Raw genomic sequence first — 17,589 nt, 5'->3', positions numbered from 1 at the left:
TTGTTATACAAAATGAGCCTGAACTGGAATTACATTTTGGCAGTCTCCCAAACGAAAAGCCAAGATTGCTGAAGTCTGAATGAGATTTCAACTGAGATTTATAGTCAGTTATCAAAAGTTTAAGCACTGGCCAGAGAAACAATAGAAATAACTGGAGTTCTCAGTCATTAAGAGTACAATGTTGTGCTCTTGCATGAATTTTGGGGTCTGTATTCAGGGCCTGAAGAAAGACCTTGATGTCAGCAAATGGTTTCTATCATCTCCAACAAACACGGGGTCATACTTCTAATGGAAGCAGACAGCACTGAATGCAGAACTCCTCTGCCCCAGTGTATTTTTTCTGAATAGCTTTACATAAGGTTTTTTGCCTGAATGCACAGTATGAAGTAACTTTCAATTGCCTGGGCAGTAGTGTAAACACTTGAAAACCTATCCCCAAACCTTGTAAACGCAATTTACCTCAGCGTGGTGACTAGAATGCTAAAGAACAGCCAACCACCTATGGCACATCAAATGTCATTTTTGATTCAGAAAGCCTAATTGTACTTCTAACAACCTTCAAAAGAAACTGTCAGAGTAGACGTCAGGTGACAGAAGAAAATTACAGGCTGGAAAGCTACCCACAAGAGAGGAAAACATTTCATTTCTTAAAAGAGTTCTAAAATACTGAAGGAGTGGAAATCAAGGATCTGCTACCTGCTCCGGTGCTGTGAACTGGCTGCTTTGGAGGAGCCAGCTACATCCCCCTGAAAATCAGTGAAAGAGTCATCCAGTGAGCCAGACTTTGAAGCATCTTGAAACTCCTGGAAGTCATCATCTTCTGCTTTTACTACCTGAATTAGAAACAACAATGTAAATTGCTATGCTGCTGTCTTTTTAAATTGTCATATGGCGTGAAAGCAGTTCAGAGTAGCTGACTGACTCAAGAGAGGAAAAAAAAAAAAAAAAGCAAAAAAGAAGGAAAAATCCTTTCCACGCTGGCATGCAAAATTAGCACGGTCAGTGTTTCTACTTCACCTGCAACTAAAAACACACACAAGGTGTACAGGGCTACATACTAGGTGTAGTGTGCCCAAAGAACAGGTGAATAAGGAACTCTACTCCTTTCACATTAAATGTATTCTTGATCATAGCCATGTAATCTTTTAATACACAACAAATATTGATGATTTACATCAGTCAACAATTTAAAATCAATAGACACAGCAAAAGCATCAGAATAAATATTTTCCAAAGAAGGCTGAACCATATTTGCCAAGAGCAAAATTTATCCCCCACATGATTTACAGTGCTGTAAACCAGAGATTTTCATAGCTCTCAGCTTCTCCTGAAAACTCAGACTTATTTTACCAGCTACTAGAGTCTGCTGTGTAGTTTAACCTAAAACTCCATTTTATGTGCATTACAAAATCCTAACTACAACTGAAATCCCGCTTCGACGCAATTAGTTTGTCATGGAGAACACTTCTGTACCTCTTCTAATGCCACCAGAAAGAAACGGGAAAAATAAAAGCACATCCTTAGCAGCATGACTTCATGTTTTCAGATGTCATGGGTCAGATTTCAGCTCGTTTTTAGTGTTTACTTAAAGCCTGTGGCCACTACAGAGCGTTAAAGGAGCCGGGCTCATTGTCTTTCTGGGAGAAGGGAGATTTGACAGGCAAGAAGAGGGAGCTAACCTGGCTGGGCGGGTAGGGCGGCCCGAAGCCTCCGGAAGGCTGTCCTGCAGCTCCGCCCGCCGGTGCCGTGATGCTCATCCCCATCACGGCCGGCCCGATGCTGAGAGGCACGGAGACCGGCGGCGCGGAGGGCAGCAGGGGCTGCGGGCTCACTGCCGCAGGCAGCGGCAGTGGAAATCCGGTTAAAGTAGGAACGGGGGCAGCTGGAAACTGGTTTAACACGTCAGGACTCACTGCAGGGATTCCTCTCTGCAAAGGCAGAAAAGCAAAGACAACCATATACACGTGTCCACATCAACAGAAAGGCTTACTGCGGTCTCAATTCTGGTTTCTAGCTTGTACTATTGAAATCATGGAAGGGCAGGGGACTTGTCAAGCTTCAAGTAAACCTTCCAAAGCAAAACATGCTACCAGGAACCTCAGTGACACCCACCCTGACGGCTGGAGTTACACCGAGGCTCATGTTACCCGCCTGGGTGGGCAGAGGCTCAGCGTTCACCAACACAGTAAGTGGAGCTACACCTGGTGTGCACTCTACCATCCTGCCCACCACTCCCACAAGGTACCTCAGCTTCAATCTTCCTCACTTGAGACACTCGCCTTAGTTTTCAGACAAGGCTGGTATCCAGAGACAAACTGGTAAGAGATGACACTTGCAAAGAATAGAAACCTAAAACTAACACTCTACTGGTTCAGGAGAGAGGGAGCAAGTCTAGCTCTTCGCAGACTAAGAGGTACAGGAACCATATAGTTTAAGGAAAACAGATGCACGTGCAACAGAAGAAAAACCACCAGTATTTTCTACTAGAAATACACTTAAGTGTGTTTGGTAGGTATATGTAAGAACTATCAGCTGACACTAAAGAAAGGAGTAACCGAGATGTAACTGCAGGGGACAAAATTATAATCCCACTGAAGTTACAAGGGGAGTTTCTCCTCCAGACTTCCAACAGAAGTAGTATTTTACTACCAGTGTGCGCTCCAGCAGACAGTTGTGCTAACACAGAACCTAGAGCAGGGGAGCGAGGCGATCCGCGCTCGCCTTCCCGGCGCCAGCCGTACCTGGGTGACTGCTACCATCGCCAGGACAGCGTAGAGCTCCTCCTTGGTCAGCTTCCCCGGGGTCGTGCGGTTGGCTAAAGCCCATATCTGCCCCAGCGTCTCTCTGGGCAATCCAGACGACATCAGTATGGGGTAGAGTTTAGCTGTATCTATTCCAGCAGGAGTCAAAGTGGTTTCTAAAATTTTCTTATACAAGTCTGTTAAGAGGGAGCCAGAATTAGACAGTGACAACTGCTGTTTTCAAGCGAATTTAAGATGTCTTCTCTATTTTGTCTCAAACTCAGCATTAATAACACTCAAAGTGCATTCTGGCATTGTATCGTATCATCATGTTTCATCTAAATGTGTTACTGAATGGTCTTTACAGACAAGTTTAACACAAGCGAAGAAATATTTTATATAAAATACACTCAGTGCTCCATTTCAAAACATGCTTCTTCAATGAAATTGCAGGATAATCCCTATAAAAAGATAGTTATAACAGCTTTATGTATTTAAACCTCAAAGTAATCAATACTTACTGCAGCATGTAATTTTCTATTTACTTGTTATTTGCATATATAAGATAAATACACTTATGAAATGAGTCTGCTTAATTGTAAGACATGCCAAAAACCAGGCTACTCATGAAGCAGTGTTATCAGTGATGCAACCTCTACTAGCATGATCTGCTGCCATAACAAATTCTAGATTAGACATTTATCGTGCTCGTATAAAACCTATGCTTCTTCAAATGCAGATAAAGCCACCATAAATATGTAACATATCAAAGACACAGGATTCATTTGATGACTGAAGAATAATGCTTTGATCAATAAATGGCACACGTTCGTTCAGACCTCACGTTGCCCCCTTGGCTAAACGCCCACTTTCTTGTTTACCTGGGACCAAGCTATCATTGTAAATCCAAGGAGGCATCATTTGCTGAATTGGGTCCTGTGAAGGGAACACTCCAACGCCTAAACGCGTTCCATGCAGCAAGAAAAAGACAGAGAGTTGTATTAGGATATACCGATTCAGAGCATAAACATCTTAGAGACTAGATCACAGCTGGTCAGCAGCATTTAGCATTTCAGGCAAAGATTTCAGGTAGGAATCACTGTGCTCAGAGGAAAACCAGCTACTGCAGGAGTATATATTTCAACATAATAACTGGAATGATTTGGCAGTAACAGCAAGAAAATAGTTAACTATATAATGAAATAAGGAGCTCCTCATCTGCCTCCCTCTTAATTTCTAGTTGTACAGAAGCTCAAGTCTCATTGCCTCTCAAAATTTCATAGCTGAGCCTTATCAAATTTAGTCTTCCCATCAACTATATGCTATTAGGGTTACTTGTGGAATAAATAAATTCATACCTACCATAAGAACCACAGTGTTCCATCAGAACATCCTGATCAGGGAAATCCACAAACAGCCCATTAGACTGAATCTCAGCAACACCTTATCCTGCGTTCACAAAACCGTATCCACTGCCCCAGTGCTCCCAGTCTTCAGATCCAGGGGACATCCCAGCTGCCTTCACTACTACAGGCTTCCACAGCACGATCTGCCACACTCTACTCCCTGCAAATTGGTTATTTCCTTCTCCACTGTGTGGACTCTTCCCCTCAGGCTCATGGTTTTACTTCCTATCTAGTCTCCCTGAGCAGATTTTATGCTCATCTTGAATGAAGCTCTGATAAAAATCAGGAGCATTTCAGATTTCATTGTCTTTTGCAGTGCCCTTGCATCTCCTCATCTTCCACATGGATTCTCTCCTGACTGCAGTCTAATTTCTAATCATCCCACAACTCCAAGTACACTTTAATATAAGCAATTCCTTCCATTTCACCAGCCAAGTAAAATAAATTTGCTACTTCCTCCAGTCTCATTATTCTTCAGCTTTAACCACCACTCCATACACTTCTGCATCCTACCTGTTCTGGCTTCTCATCCTTGAATCTCTCTGACAAAATTCAGCCCCTTAAAAACCAAATAATTTGAGAAGTGAAAAGGAATTTGCAGCCATATTTAGTTGATAGATAGGAGAGTCTTACTTAAAACTTTGATAATAACCCAGGTGACTAAGGGTCTGCCATTTTTCAGCATTATCACTTAACTACTAAACTTCTGTTCCTCACAAAGTATTTCAGCTCACCCTTCAAAGCACCCTTAACAACACTGGGAACTATTCTTAACTATTGTTGCTCTACATAATCACTTCCAACGCCACCTTCATCTGCAGCCTGTATTTAAACTGATCTGTCTCACACTCCTAAACGAAGGCAGTTTCCTGTCTCACCCTGTGTCGTCCCCACCCTTTTTTTTTAAGTCAGGCATCAGGTTGCACTGGATTTGTACAAAATGAACAATGCAACTGACTGAACGATGAATAAATGAACAGCTCCTATTTCATGCTGTCTATTCTTTAAAGTTAAGTCACTTTTAGCAATTTACTGTGTATCACAGTAAGTAGAGGGGCTTTAAGAATGTTCACTCAGACCATTTAATTTCATCCAATAATGTTTTCTAGATATATTGGAAAACACTTGAATCCAACATACCCAGTGACTGAGGAAAGGAACACATGAGCTTAGTAATAAAAAGTTACAGTACTTGTAGGAAGGAAATATCTGCTGGGGAAAGTGCCCAATTTAATTATCTACAGACCAGAAGCCTTCTCCCCCTTGTCCATCTCCTCTCACCTCCACATAAAGTGAGATTACACAAAGGATTACATGCATTTTATCACACTTGACTACAGTGGAGCCCCTGTTTCATGTAACCCCCGAGTACAACATCAGAGAACTAATCAAGGTGCACCAGAGACCCTTGCATCTATTTTTGATTGGAATAAAGCAAAACCAAACAGTCAATAGTCAGCTTTAATAAAATCCAAATTGGAACTAAAGCTTGCTTAAAGTTTTCACCTAGTGCAGCTTTTTAAATTTTGATCCCTAAAGCTCAGATAGTTTTAGACATAACACATGAGGGGCAAGTTAGCTAGTTAATATTTGTTTCCTAGACTAGAGTTTTAGCCTAGCAAGATTTTATCCCCTCAAAGTTAAATGATGAAAACCCACCATGACATTGACCATCTTTAGTAAAAAATTTCCTTAACTAACTAAAAAAAAAATAAATCTTTAGAGAACACTTTTTTTTTTTCCCCAAGAAAGAGGATAGAATATTTTAAAACAGCAAACCTGATTAAACAAACATGTTACAAGTGATTACAGCAGTAAACTCACGTGGAAAAAGTTGAGAGCAAAATCGTAGTTGTTACACTTTTAGCAAGGAGCAGGAGGCACTGACATATTATTCAAGCAGGCGTTCAGAGCAAAATTATGCAGGATTTGCCTTAGAATTAGTGTACAGAGTGTTAGCATTCAAGCAGCATTTTATTAGATTTAAATTCTGTCAAATGTTTCATTTGCTCACCACACTCTTCAACTGCTATGTTTTGTTCTGAAGCCTTGTGCACCTCTGCAGCAGTGGTACCACTTTCATGTCCACCTACAACATTCCAGTCACTGATGGTTAGACTGGGATGAACTTGGCTCGCAGCCGAGGCTTTGTGCCCAACTTCAGATGTTTTAAGTTTGCTTTGCTCTTGTTCAGGTTCATTTGAGCCATTATCTAAGATTTTCTCCTCCAAGGAAGAGCCTGAATAAACAGCAGGAGGAATTATTTATATTTTGTTATTAAGAACCAAGATAGCAATTCCACACTTTCAAAGGAAGAGTATTACTGGTACCACTGGTGACTTATCAAGACGAGTATCTGTCCCAGCTCAGACCAATAGCACCACCCTGTTCAAACACTTTTATAGCCCGATTCTGCCCTCTACTTACCATGCATACACAACCAGTTCAACAAACAAAAAGCAACAAACAGGAGAAGGAATACATGAAACTATTTTCCATATTAGGATTATCGTTGCACAATCGTCTAGGCATCGGTAGCAGAAGTGTGCAGTATCTACTTATATCTGCAAAATTCTTCACGTTAATCTCACCAACATCCATTTAGCCTCCAAGGGAGGAAGCATACAAGTGCTCCACACGAACATATTAGTTATTTTTTACAGCACCATCTCAGCTGTATCTTTTTCTATCCCACAGACTTACGAAGACACTAGCACACAAGACTTAAATCCACTTAAGATCAGCCATGTGCACATTTAGCAATCTTTGGATCCACATGTGATTTGCTTTTACAGCGTGGTTCTAAGGGAAGGAAGAGGACTTCAATCATCTTTGCCCATGGATCAGCAGGTTTCTGCTTAATTGCCTATATGTTACTTCTTTCAGACAGACTGAAGAAAACCCCAACAAAATAAGTAAAGACTCTGTGTAGCTCTATGACAGAAAGTGACGTGTAAAAAAATATACTTTAGAGTTACCTGTTTTATGGATATTGGGTGAAGATGCAGAGGTAGGAAAATGGGGAACCTGCCCAGTTGTACCATGCAGGATGGATAACACTGGAGGCTGGGCTGGAGGGAGAGGTTGGACCACAGCCTTTTCTGAAAGCAGCTGCCCAGCCTCAGTAGCAGAATGGAAAGGCTGCAAAGGCTGAGAGGTGGGTTGAGGCACCAGTTTGGGGATTTCAACAGGCCCTTGTATAAAGTCACTAAATTCTTCATCATCGAGAAAAGCAGAGTGGGAAACAGATACAGCAGAATGGGATGGTGTGGGATGATCTGTAAAATGGAATGAACACACAATGCAAAGTGATGAGGAGAAAGGTTCACGGGTGGAAAGGCAGGGAGAGGGGCAAATCCTAGGTATACACAGCAAACGGGTGAGGGGAAACAGCCGAGGATGCATTATTTTGAGAGACGTGAAGAGTTGTTATTGTCAGCATGACAAACACATAAGGTAAAACTGAGCAGCCACTTCCAACTGTGCATCTTCTCTCCCAGATTTTTATCATGTAAACACTTTGAGTGAAGCTCAATTCCTTACACTGGCTATGGAAGTATTCTGTTTGTTTTAAACAGACTGGGTCAAAACAAATCAAGGAGTAATAGTTCAAACTGGATATAATGAGGGTGTGCACGGAGGGACATTCTCCCTCAAAGGAGTGTTTTATCCTCAAAAGCTAAATAATGTATCATATGTAAGAAATGTGTACTCGTTTAGGCAATCTGCTGTTTGATCTCCTCCATGGTTACCCCTTTTAACAGAAGTGACGATGGAAAATTGTCAGAAACCACCTGTAACTTCAAAATTATCAAAGAGCTAAGATTTTATATAGGAGAAAGCTTGTCTAGATAAGCTTTGTTGCAGGCTAGACTCAGAACAAACTACACTACAACCCACAGGAAACCTTTAGTAGTAATTGTTACAAATGTAGTAATTACTGAGAAGAGAATACGGAAGGCTTCGGTTTGGCCATGCCCAGGCGATGGTGCACAAGTAAGGTGTTAGAGTACACTGAAGTCATTATAGAGTGTTTTGATCATTCTTAGCCCTTGTATAGCACCTCTCGGCTTCAAAAGCACTCTGCCAAACATTAATGAAAGCTTTGGCTAGAAAAGAACACACACATTATCAATTCCCATGGTATTTCACATTCAGCACAGCACATTCAGCTTTCTTTTAAAGATTTCCAGTCTTCTAATAAAAGCTGGTATCTAATATTTCACCCTCATAACCTGACCAAGAAAACAGTTGCTAGAATGGCACTTTATTTTACAAAACAGTTAATCCACTCACTTTGTACCACCAAATACTTTGTGGAATTAGTTCCCCCTGCTGAGGATTTCAAACATTATGAGTTTTGTTTTCAGTTGGAAGATGAGAAAAATGACAAACCTGGCTTTTTTGGATGTGATGCTGGTGTTGGGTGCATTTTAGCATCTCTAGAAAAACCGTCTAAATTTCCTTTAATGGCTTCCAAAGCATCATCCCTGCTTTTTTCACCTGTCTGAAACACCACAGAACACATTTTGAAAAATTCACAGAACAGTTTTCTGTCAATATCTACATTTCTTCAGTATAAAAATTAGAAATGCCTGCTGTTAGACTAAACCCTTCTTTCTGCAGCAGTGAAGCATAGGAACAATAACTCCCGTATTAAGAAAGCATTTATTTTGCAGACTACCCCATAACAGTGTTTCTCAGACTTTAGATACAGCTTTATGACAGGATCAATTACAAACCTTACTCGGTATTTGTATTTTTGCGAAGCCTTTGAGCTCATCGCAAGGATCCAAAAACTTTGGGCAAAGTTAACAAACAAGCCACCAAACGTTCTTGATTCCAGAAACTCAATCTGTTCCCAAATGTTACACAACAGGTTGGTTTATTTTGTCCAAAAGCTGATTTCATTTTCAACACCAGACTTTGTTTACATTACACCAAGAGTGTGTAAAGGACTGACCATTCCAGATGCTTTTCAAGATGTAATCTGATGTCTCATGTAAGTTCCCCACCTATTTGCTTGTTGAAAGAGACCATCCCATTAAAAATAAAATAAAACTGAAGAAGGAACACTGCACTTATTATTTAGGACATACTTTAGGTTTCACACTGCTTAGGAGTCTCAGCTTTTGTTTCTGCTCTTCAAACTGGCGCCGTTTTCTTTCTTCTTCTAAGAATTTCTGCTGGTGCTCAAACCTCTTCCTGAAACAAAATGATTTTTAAAAAAATCTAAAAATGATTTTTCACGGCAAGCTTCTGCTTGATTTTTCCATTTCTTCTGTCTCAAATCTCAAATTCAGATGGCTTGGAGCACATATTTCTACTTCTTAGAGCTGTATGACAACCACTCCTAACTTCATAGATGGCCTCCAAATGCAGTGGAATGATCTCAACAACATTCTACAGCCCTAAACAGACTACTTCTCTAGAGAAACTGTCAGTATTTTTACTGAGTGAATCACCCCTCCGGACTACATCTTCCCCTTAAAAAAAGAATTTCGGAAGAGTCAGTAAAGCATCACTTACTGCTGCTCCTCTGCAAACTGCTTCTGCATGTCAGGGGTGTACTGCGGGGCTGCTGGGCGCATTCCCAAGAAAGAAGCCTGTCCCATGTAAGGCATTCCAGTCGCTGGCATCGGCCCTAAGGGCATGCCACCCTGGAACAAAAGCAATAACACAATGTCAAGATTTGTTTTTTTCCACAGAAAAAGCCCAACCACTGGTAATTACACCCTGCCAAATTGCAAACTAGGTAGGTCTCGTAAAATTAAGAGCGTTAAGACTAGTTGGATGAGCAGTAGATGGCACTCTTCCCTCTCAGTTAGGAGCTACAATTCTGAAAGGATTTCAGAAAACCCGATGGTCTGGTCAAATGCAAAAATCAAGACTCCAAATCCATACAACCTACCCCAAGAGCAGGAAGGTTACAGGCATCCTACAGTGCTACACGTGGTTTGGTACCACACTTTTGGGTTTTTTTAAGGTTTTTGTTTCCTACTCTAAGTGATTGCATAATAATTTTAAATTTCCTGCTGGAGGTGCACGCTCCTAACTGACAACAGATGCTGGCAAAACATGGTCTAGTCGTTTTGCAAACACAGCTTATCTGCAGGTCCAAGGGAGGGAGACAGTATACAACAGCCAAGAGGAGACTTGTCTGAATAAACTGCATCTGTATTGGAAACGTTTGCTGAGAAATATATTCTGGTACAGTTACAGCAGCAAAGCTCACCTAGTAGAGAAGGGACCAGAAAATAACTTACTTTTATTATCACTCATTTTGTATTTGGTATCAGAACACGTAGGAAGAGAACAAAAGTTGTTTATTATTTTCAGACCGTCTCACATAAAAACATCTTCCTACTATAAATTTTATAAAATTAATCTAATAAATTCCAGGTGGAGGTGGAAAGAGAAGGGAGTGTAAGGAGATGGCAAGATACAATCAATTCAATTTGTCACACAGCAATTTGGCTACAAAGCCATGCTGAAACATTGAATTTCAGCAAAGTGCAAATTTGTACATAAGCACATATGGTGCTAAATAGAAAACAAAAGATTAAAAGAGAGAGAACATAATATTAGCTACTCATATTTCATTTTTATTCCTCAATTAGCAACAGCAGAGTTAAAGACAAAGTTACTTTAAGCAAAAAAAGAATGAGAATGAAACACAGGAAGTAGGGCAAATGGGAAAACCGGTCATGTGAGAAAATACAACACGTTAAAAAGATTCCCTGCTCCCTAGAACAAGAGACAGTTTATGAATTGCCACCTACACTCAGGATACTTAATTCTATTAAGTTCAGCATCTGAGCTACAAGGGACAGAACAGTTCAGTGAATTGGTCATAATCAATCAGGTAGTGTACACAGCCACTTCTTATCAGCTTATATAAGTCTCTTTTAAAATATTACACAATACACCACCTTAACGGTAAGTACATAAAACCAAAGCAAAAGAAGAAAAAGCGTGAAGCAAAATTAAAAAAGACAGAAGAGGTATCTGGTGGGAGTTTTGAAGGATAGTTACTTAACAATTCAACACTATTACTAACCACACTTTGGAGTAGGTGGCACCTGGTAGCCTTTCAACATCTCGCTGGTGCTTTTGTTTCCTTTCCTGTTCAGAGATTGTGCTTCTTTTAACCCACTTTGCTGTCATAACATGTATCATGAAATGAAAGTTCAGATTCTGACATCTTTGTGGGGGCTATAATGTCCAAGTTACTTTAAATATTACTGATGCTGTCCGTACACTACACCCTCACTTCTCTCCATTCTACAACAGTGAGTAATGTATGTGTCACTCCCCCACTCTCTCTATGCAGATCTCAACAAACCTTGGAGAATTCTTTAAATCATAAGAACTATCTTCAAAGAGAATACTACAAAACATGATGTCCCACTACAGACCGATACCCACACTTGCTTCAGGTCCTAGCCAAGTTCCACCCTCTTAGCCCACCGTGGTTGTGAGAGGACTACAGCACCAGCTGTCACCTTCCAGGCAAGCACCAAGGTACCTCATTTCAGTCCCCGTTCCACGGGCACGCACCTGCATGGTCATGGGTCCAGGAGGCATCTGAGAACCGTAATTCATTCCCATCATGCCTGGCAGATTGGACTGCATGACAGGAACCATTGGATATCCTTGCTGTTGCATAGGAATCATCCCTACAAGGAAACATTAAACAAGGTAAGCTCCCAGTTAGTGTTAAAGTGTTTTTTTCCCCCTGTTGGGTTTTGTTTGTTTACCCTAAAGCAGCAAAGCAAAGGAAAAAACCTCTCAGTCTTGCTGGATTGTTTAAAAAAAAATTAAAAAAATGTGCTACACTGCAGGCAGCCACAGAATTTCCTTAGTTTAGACAGTGGTCAGCCTAAGGAAAGAAACATTATGGGGCTTTCCCAATAATTAAGCCAACGAATTCTCCCACCATCCTAAGGATTCTCTGTGGGCTTCTTCCCGTTTGATTTTTGAAAGGGTCGTTTCCAATTAACAAGATTTAATTAAACAGGTTGAGTGATGCTGATAATTGTCCGTTTCTCTTGAAAGGGAAAACTTACAAACCGGCAGCTTTTGAAGACAAGCCTTGGGAAATAAACTCATTTCACAAGGCAACCTCACACTCTGATCAGGCTGGATAATTTGTCTGCAGGTTAATTAACCCACCACATATATTAGAATAGTTACAATATTTGTCAGTATAAGCTAAACTTCAACAACATTGGACAAATCAAGTTGGAATGCATTAATACACTAAATAAAGCCAAGTGGATTACATTTTAGTATTTAATAATCTCATATTTTGCTGTCTTGGGAGAAATACACCAACTACATTTGTTACCGGCAGACTGTGACATAACTGTGCATAACTGAACATCACACACAAAACTGCTCCAGGAAGGACGTGACACACTCAGGAATAATCCATAAATTAGTCCCCGAGACTTTTTATAAGAAAACTCTCCACTTTCCCTACAAGTTCTCTCCGTATTTTCCATTAATTAAACAGCACTGCAACAGGAATGAGAACAAAGGTAATTTAAGGCTGAGGCTCTCCTATTGTATTAATACTTTCCACACAGGTTGTGACTCTTGTCCCAGGGTCTTGCTGTGCTTTGTAAATATTTACCAGGTCTTGCAACACCCACACAATATGGGTATACACAGCTGGTAGATGAAGCATAAAGAGGTTAAATACCACACTCAAAATAACACAAAAATCTTAAAGGCAAATTCAGGTTAAAAACAGAGACGTAATTTTCCTACACCTTTAATCTAGCATTCTGGTAACACTGCTTCAACAACGCATAAAAAGTTTTATAAATAGAGTTGCAAGAGTCAGCTTACCAGTACTGAATTCAAGGAGAAAAACAGCTATGGAGTTCAATTAATAATCACGCTTCTGAGCATCAGTGCAGCACTATTTTAAGTTGCTTCATCCATCTAAACAAAGTAAGGAACTTTGTGCTCAAAATTTTAAGTTCATACATACCTTGAGGGGGGCCTAAACCACCAGCGACAGGAAACATGAAGCTGGAGGAGGAAAAAAAGAGTCCGTGAAAGTCTATCATTTCAGTGCAAATATTAATGAATGAAAAAATCTACCTCAACTTGCACATCAACACCACTCCCCCAAAGCCTCCCACCTCCTGGTCAGCACTTTCATCCGCTCCTGCAGGTCTCACAGAATCCAGCCCCACCATGGGGAAAAGGCCACCCCCTCCCAGGGATCCCCCAAAGCACTGGAGAGTCCCACCAGCACCGTCAGCACTGTCACAGGCTGCAAAGCTAGGAAGAAATAGATCTTATCCTCCACAGCAGCATTGAAACGGCTTTGACTCATCGACATCACCCACAAGAGAGTTTCGGCACCTACGCAGGTTGGTAACAGGTCAGTTTGTTAGTGTAGGCTAGGCCTCCGAGCGCCGAAGAATGAATAAGCATCTCCTGTTGGAAGTATCTGATTCAGCAAGACCATTAACTGCACCAGACAATAGTTTTCAGCTGCTTAGTAACAGTTTTCTGCAGAGAGATAAACTATCCATGAAACCCCATCACTCCTGCGTTTTTGCCCCCTTTGAAACACTAGGTATTACCAAATAATGGAGTTTCTATTTTCTCAGTTACATCTAATCACAAGAAAAATAGTGCCTTGGAATAAATAGTCATTCAAGTACCAAGGGCCAAGTGCACCTGGAGGAAGAACTGTTAAAATTTCAGCTGGAATCATAATGGAAATTGCTAGCCCTTGCTTTCAAACGGAAGCATGTGCTGTGCTGCCAACCAGCAAAAAAGGACCTAGTTTAAACATCTCATTTGCAAGCAAATCTCAGAAAACCCACGTCAGCAGTAATTTACCAAACAAGAACCTCACTCAGTGTCCCAAGCAGCTATTACATCAAAATGCCATGAAAGAGAAACACACTTATAGATATTCAATATTCCTCAGCCTGAGAGGGTGGATGTAAAAGAAACTGCCTAAGAGTAAAGGAGAAAATGTGATCATAAATGACTGCAGACAGTTTTTCAAAACCTGCAGGAAGTTCCGAAAGCCAACCTGGTTTATAAATATGAAAGAGCTGTGTAATATGAGTAGCAAGATAAAATAAGGGATTTAAATTATGCATTTATCCAGGAGCAAATTGCACCTACCCACTATACAGACAGCAGGTTACATGGTCACCAAGACAACCCTTATTACTCTTCATTTTATCCTCTAACTCAGTATCTTCTTCATACCGAAGCTGCTTCTTTTATCCTGTCCACTATGTGCTAATTTCTCCTTCCACAGTAACACACAGCTACACCTTCCACCAGGTCTTACTGTCCTCAATCACCACAATTTTTGGTTTCTCTCTCTGAAGCGCCATGCAGACACACGCTACCTCATCTCAAAACAAGCGCTGGGCTTCTCCAGATCAGGTTCGATCCACACAGCTCACACTGTGGCCAAGGTCTAGTCAACTGACTGGTGTTCGGAATGGTCATTTTTAGTCCACTCCTTGGCATACAAATATTAACACCATGAAGACAAGCAACTGACTGAAAACCATGAGGGACCCGTGACTGTACTCCGGTGTTGGTCAGAAAAGCTGTTTTCTCCACTCAGGGACTGAAACCCAGTGAATTAACTGGATTTTTGCCTGCATTTAGTTTCACCTATGGAAATAGTTGTCAGTACAGAGTGCCTCCGCGGCAATATACCCCCTCAAAACGTGCGCAAGTTGAGACGTGTAGAGCCAGATCTGCAAGTGCAGCAATTTTAGGCATAATAAAAATACACCATTCTTAGTTTAGTCAGAATGATGAGATATTAAAAGTTACTTTTGAGAAGCTCACGAGTATGGAAAAGTGTTTGTAGCTTTGTGTTCTCTCTTCTTGTTGGCGAATCCGGTCAACGAGAATTCTTCCAAATCAGCAAATGTAACGTAAACTGAACAAGCATAGCAAGGTACCACTGCTTGTTGGAAGTAAATAAAGGCCAGACTATTAAATATTTATTCCTTTCTACAGAGCTCCTGATTTATTTATAAGTCTCTGTTGAAAAAAAACACACACAAAAAAAAAAAAAAAACCCACAAAAAAACCCAACTCTGCAGCTAATTAGAGGGTACTGGGAGAAGAGTAATTTAAAAGTAGTAAAGCAAGCTCCTGCAGCACAGCACTCTGTACGTGCGGCTCGGATTCATCACGGACCTCGCTCCAAAATTTAGCCGTGCAATTGCCAGCATCAGCCACACACACTCGTACATAAACCCCGTCAACTTCTTTATTCAAGCAACAGGAACTTTAGTTCTAAACTGCTTTTCCGAAATGCAAAATAAAAGCCCACACGCTTCTAGTTAAAGCGGCTGAGTCTCATCGCTGAGAAAGCAAAGCTAGGGCACAGGCATTAGAGATTAACTGAACCTCTACAGAAAACCACTGAACTCAATAACCAGGTAGCGATTGAAGCAACGTCACAAGTAATTTACTTTTAAAGAAAACATTTTAATTCAAATTACCTCACAACACCACCACTGACAGGAGAATTAAAAACAAACAGAAAAAATCAGAAGAGTCTCTGTTGTTTAGGGTTTTGGTTTGGTTTTTTTTTTTTAAAAAAAAAAAAAAAAAGTTTTTTTTTTTTTTTTAAAAAAAAAAAAAGACAAGCATGATAAATTAAGCTGTCTGTAAGGACCAATACACTATTTGGGAGCTAAAAGAACATTTAAAACAGCCAGCCAACCATATCTCTAAAACGATCAAATACAGACAGTGGAAACCTTTATGACCCCAGATGTTTAAAATATATAGATTTGATGACTACTATGAAACATGCTATTTTAATATAGCTGCTTTTTATTTCCACAGCGGATTTAAATGCACCTGCAGACATTGCTGTTGTTCTCAAAAGCAGAAGCATTTTACCACCCAGGTTCATGCAACTAGCCATACTACTTTGGATAACACAGTAAGAAAGTGTAATATATGTGATACACTGTACAAAGTAGAATAAGGAAAACGAAGCTATTACCCCACAATATAATTCTTAAAGTAGTAATATAAAATAAAATTCCTATCAGGTATTTTAAATGCAGAGCTTCAAAAAAAAAAACCAAACCATAAACCAACAGCTTCAGTCAAAAAGCAGGAGCATGGGGCAAAGCAACTCCTTTTCTGTATTCATGCATCACTGTAAAAGCTCCAAACTACACACGTTTTCCTATCTACAAGTGGATTTTTAAACCTCTTAATTCCCAGTCAGTACAACCTTATCAACACAGCATAGACTGTCATGTATTTTTGAATGGCAGAAAGTCACAATTTAAGTGAAACAAGGCAAAGGACCCACAGACACAGAGAATGGAGCTTTTTCTCTACCTCCAGACTTTGTTCTCAAAGAATACCAAAATACGAACAAAGGGAAACAATGATTTTGAAATCCTTTTATTTTCCAAAACCTATAGTCTGCTGATAACATTTTTATTACTTTCCCATTAAATTGCTGAACAGGCAGCGTTGATGTAAGAGGTCAGAGGGTTTATCCAGCCCCCTGCAAGAACTGTTCCAGATTTATATACACGGGGAAACAAAAAAGACCAAGGCCCATCCCTTCCCTAACATGCACATACGCTTCAGCTTTTCTCTTCCCAAGCACTCCAGACCCCTTGGATGCTTCTTCCCCAACACAGAGCAGCGACCCAGCTCGGAGAGCTGACGGGGACACCCCAGACCCGTGTCCTGTGGGTGAAGGTCACCCCAGCATAGACCCCCCCCATCCTCCCGTTCCCAGGAACGCTGACAAAACCACAGGCTTCAGATATCCAAGACGACTCAAGGAACTTATTTGTCAAAAGCAAAATTTACCCAGTCTTCCCAAAAGTAGGACAACTGATAAATAAGCACGCAAGAGCCTACATTAAAAAAAGAGAAATTACTAATTCTTCAAAGGTAGAGAAATACAGCTTCCTAGCCTTCCCAAAACCACAACGACACGCTCACACATCTCTTTCACCGCTGCTTCTTTTCCCTGACACCATTCCTCAGCCCTTTGTGGGACGGAGGGGATGAGAAATCCCCTCGCAGCAGCAGCAGCAGGCGAGCAGGGGCTCCGTCCTGCAGCAGCCACAAACCTGCCCGATGGCGATAACCAACATTTATCGCCGCCGACACCAGCGGCACCCACGCAGGGCTGCCGAAACCCCCAAACCCTTTTCCACCCCAAGATTTGAGACTGCGGCCGCGGAGCCTGATGGCAAGCGGGCTCCAACTGCCCACAAGCCCAGACGAGCTGGGGGATAAGATGGGCTCCCAAAAGGTAAATACATCCCGGCAAAACGGCTGCGTCCCCCACACCCCGCCTGGGCCTCGACCCCTCTGCCCCCACATCCCACCCGCACCCCGAGCCCGCACCCCACGAGGCTCCCCCTCACCTCTGCCCCCTCACCGCC

General features: G+C 41.2%; 1 protein-coding gene across 7 annotated transcripts in view; it reads right to left on the bottom strand.

The window, feature by feature from the left end:
- SYNRG (synergin gamma) overlaps positions 1-13,473 on the bottom strand; it is a 36,263-nt gene extending 22,790 nt beyond the window's left edge. For 2 of the 7 annotated variants that reach the window (XM_026861479.1, XM_026861480.1), the window contains exons 1-11: positions 13,149-13,473; positions 11,708-11,826; positions 9,677-9,807; positions 9,247-9,352; positions 8,543-8,654; positions 7,126-7,425; positions 6,162-6,386; positions 3,623-3,700; positions 2,742-2,938; positions 1,680-1,928; positions 697-833 (exon numbers count right to left, since the gene is read on the bottom strand). In XM_026861479.1, the coding sequence (XP_026717280.1) occupies positions 697-833; positions 1,680-1,928; positions 2,742-2,938; positions 3,623-3,700; positions 6,162-6,386; positions 7,126-7,425; positions 8,543-8,654; positions 9,247-9,352; positions 9,677-9,807; positions 11,708-11,826; positions 13,149-13,227 (1,733 nt within the window). In that variant the 5' untranslated portion in view covers positions 13,228-13,473. The other 5 variants (XM_026861481.1, XM_026861482.1, XM_026861484.1 and 2 more) reach the window with 5 other exon arrangements.
- Between the last annotated feature and the right edge of the window lie 4,116 nt (positions 13,474-17,589).

The sequence above is a fragment of the Athene cunicularia genome, assembly GCF_003259725.1.
Source record: "Athene cunicularia isolate RWA chromosome 19 unlocalized genomic scaffold, athCun1 chr19_part1, whole genome shotgun sequence".
NCBI lineage: Eukaryota > Metazoa > Chordata > Aves > Strigiformes > Strigidae > Athene > Athene cunicularia.
The sequence above is the reverse complement of the archived record's forward strand: the minus strand, read 5'-3'. Positions and strand labels throughout refer to the sequence as shown.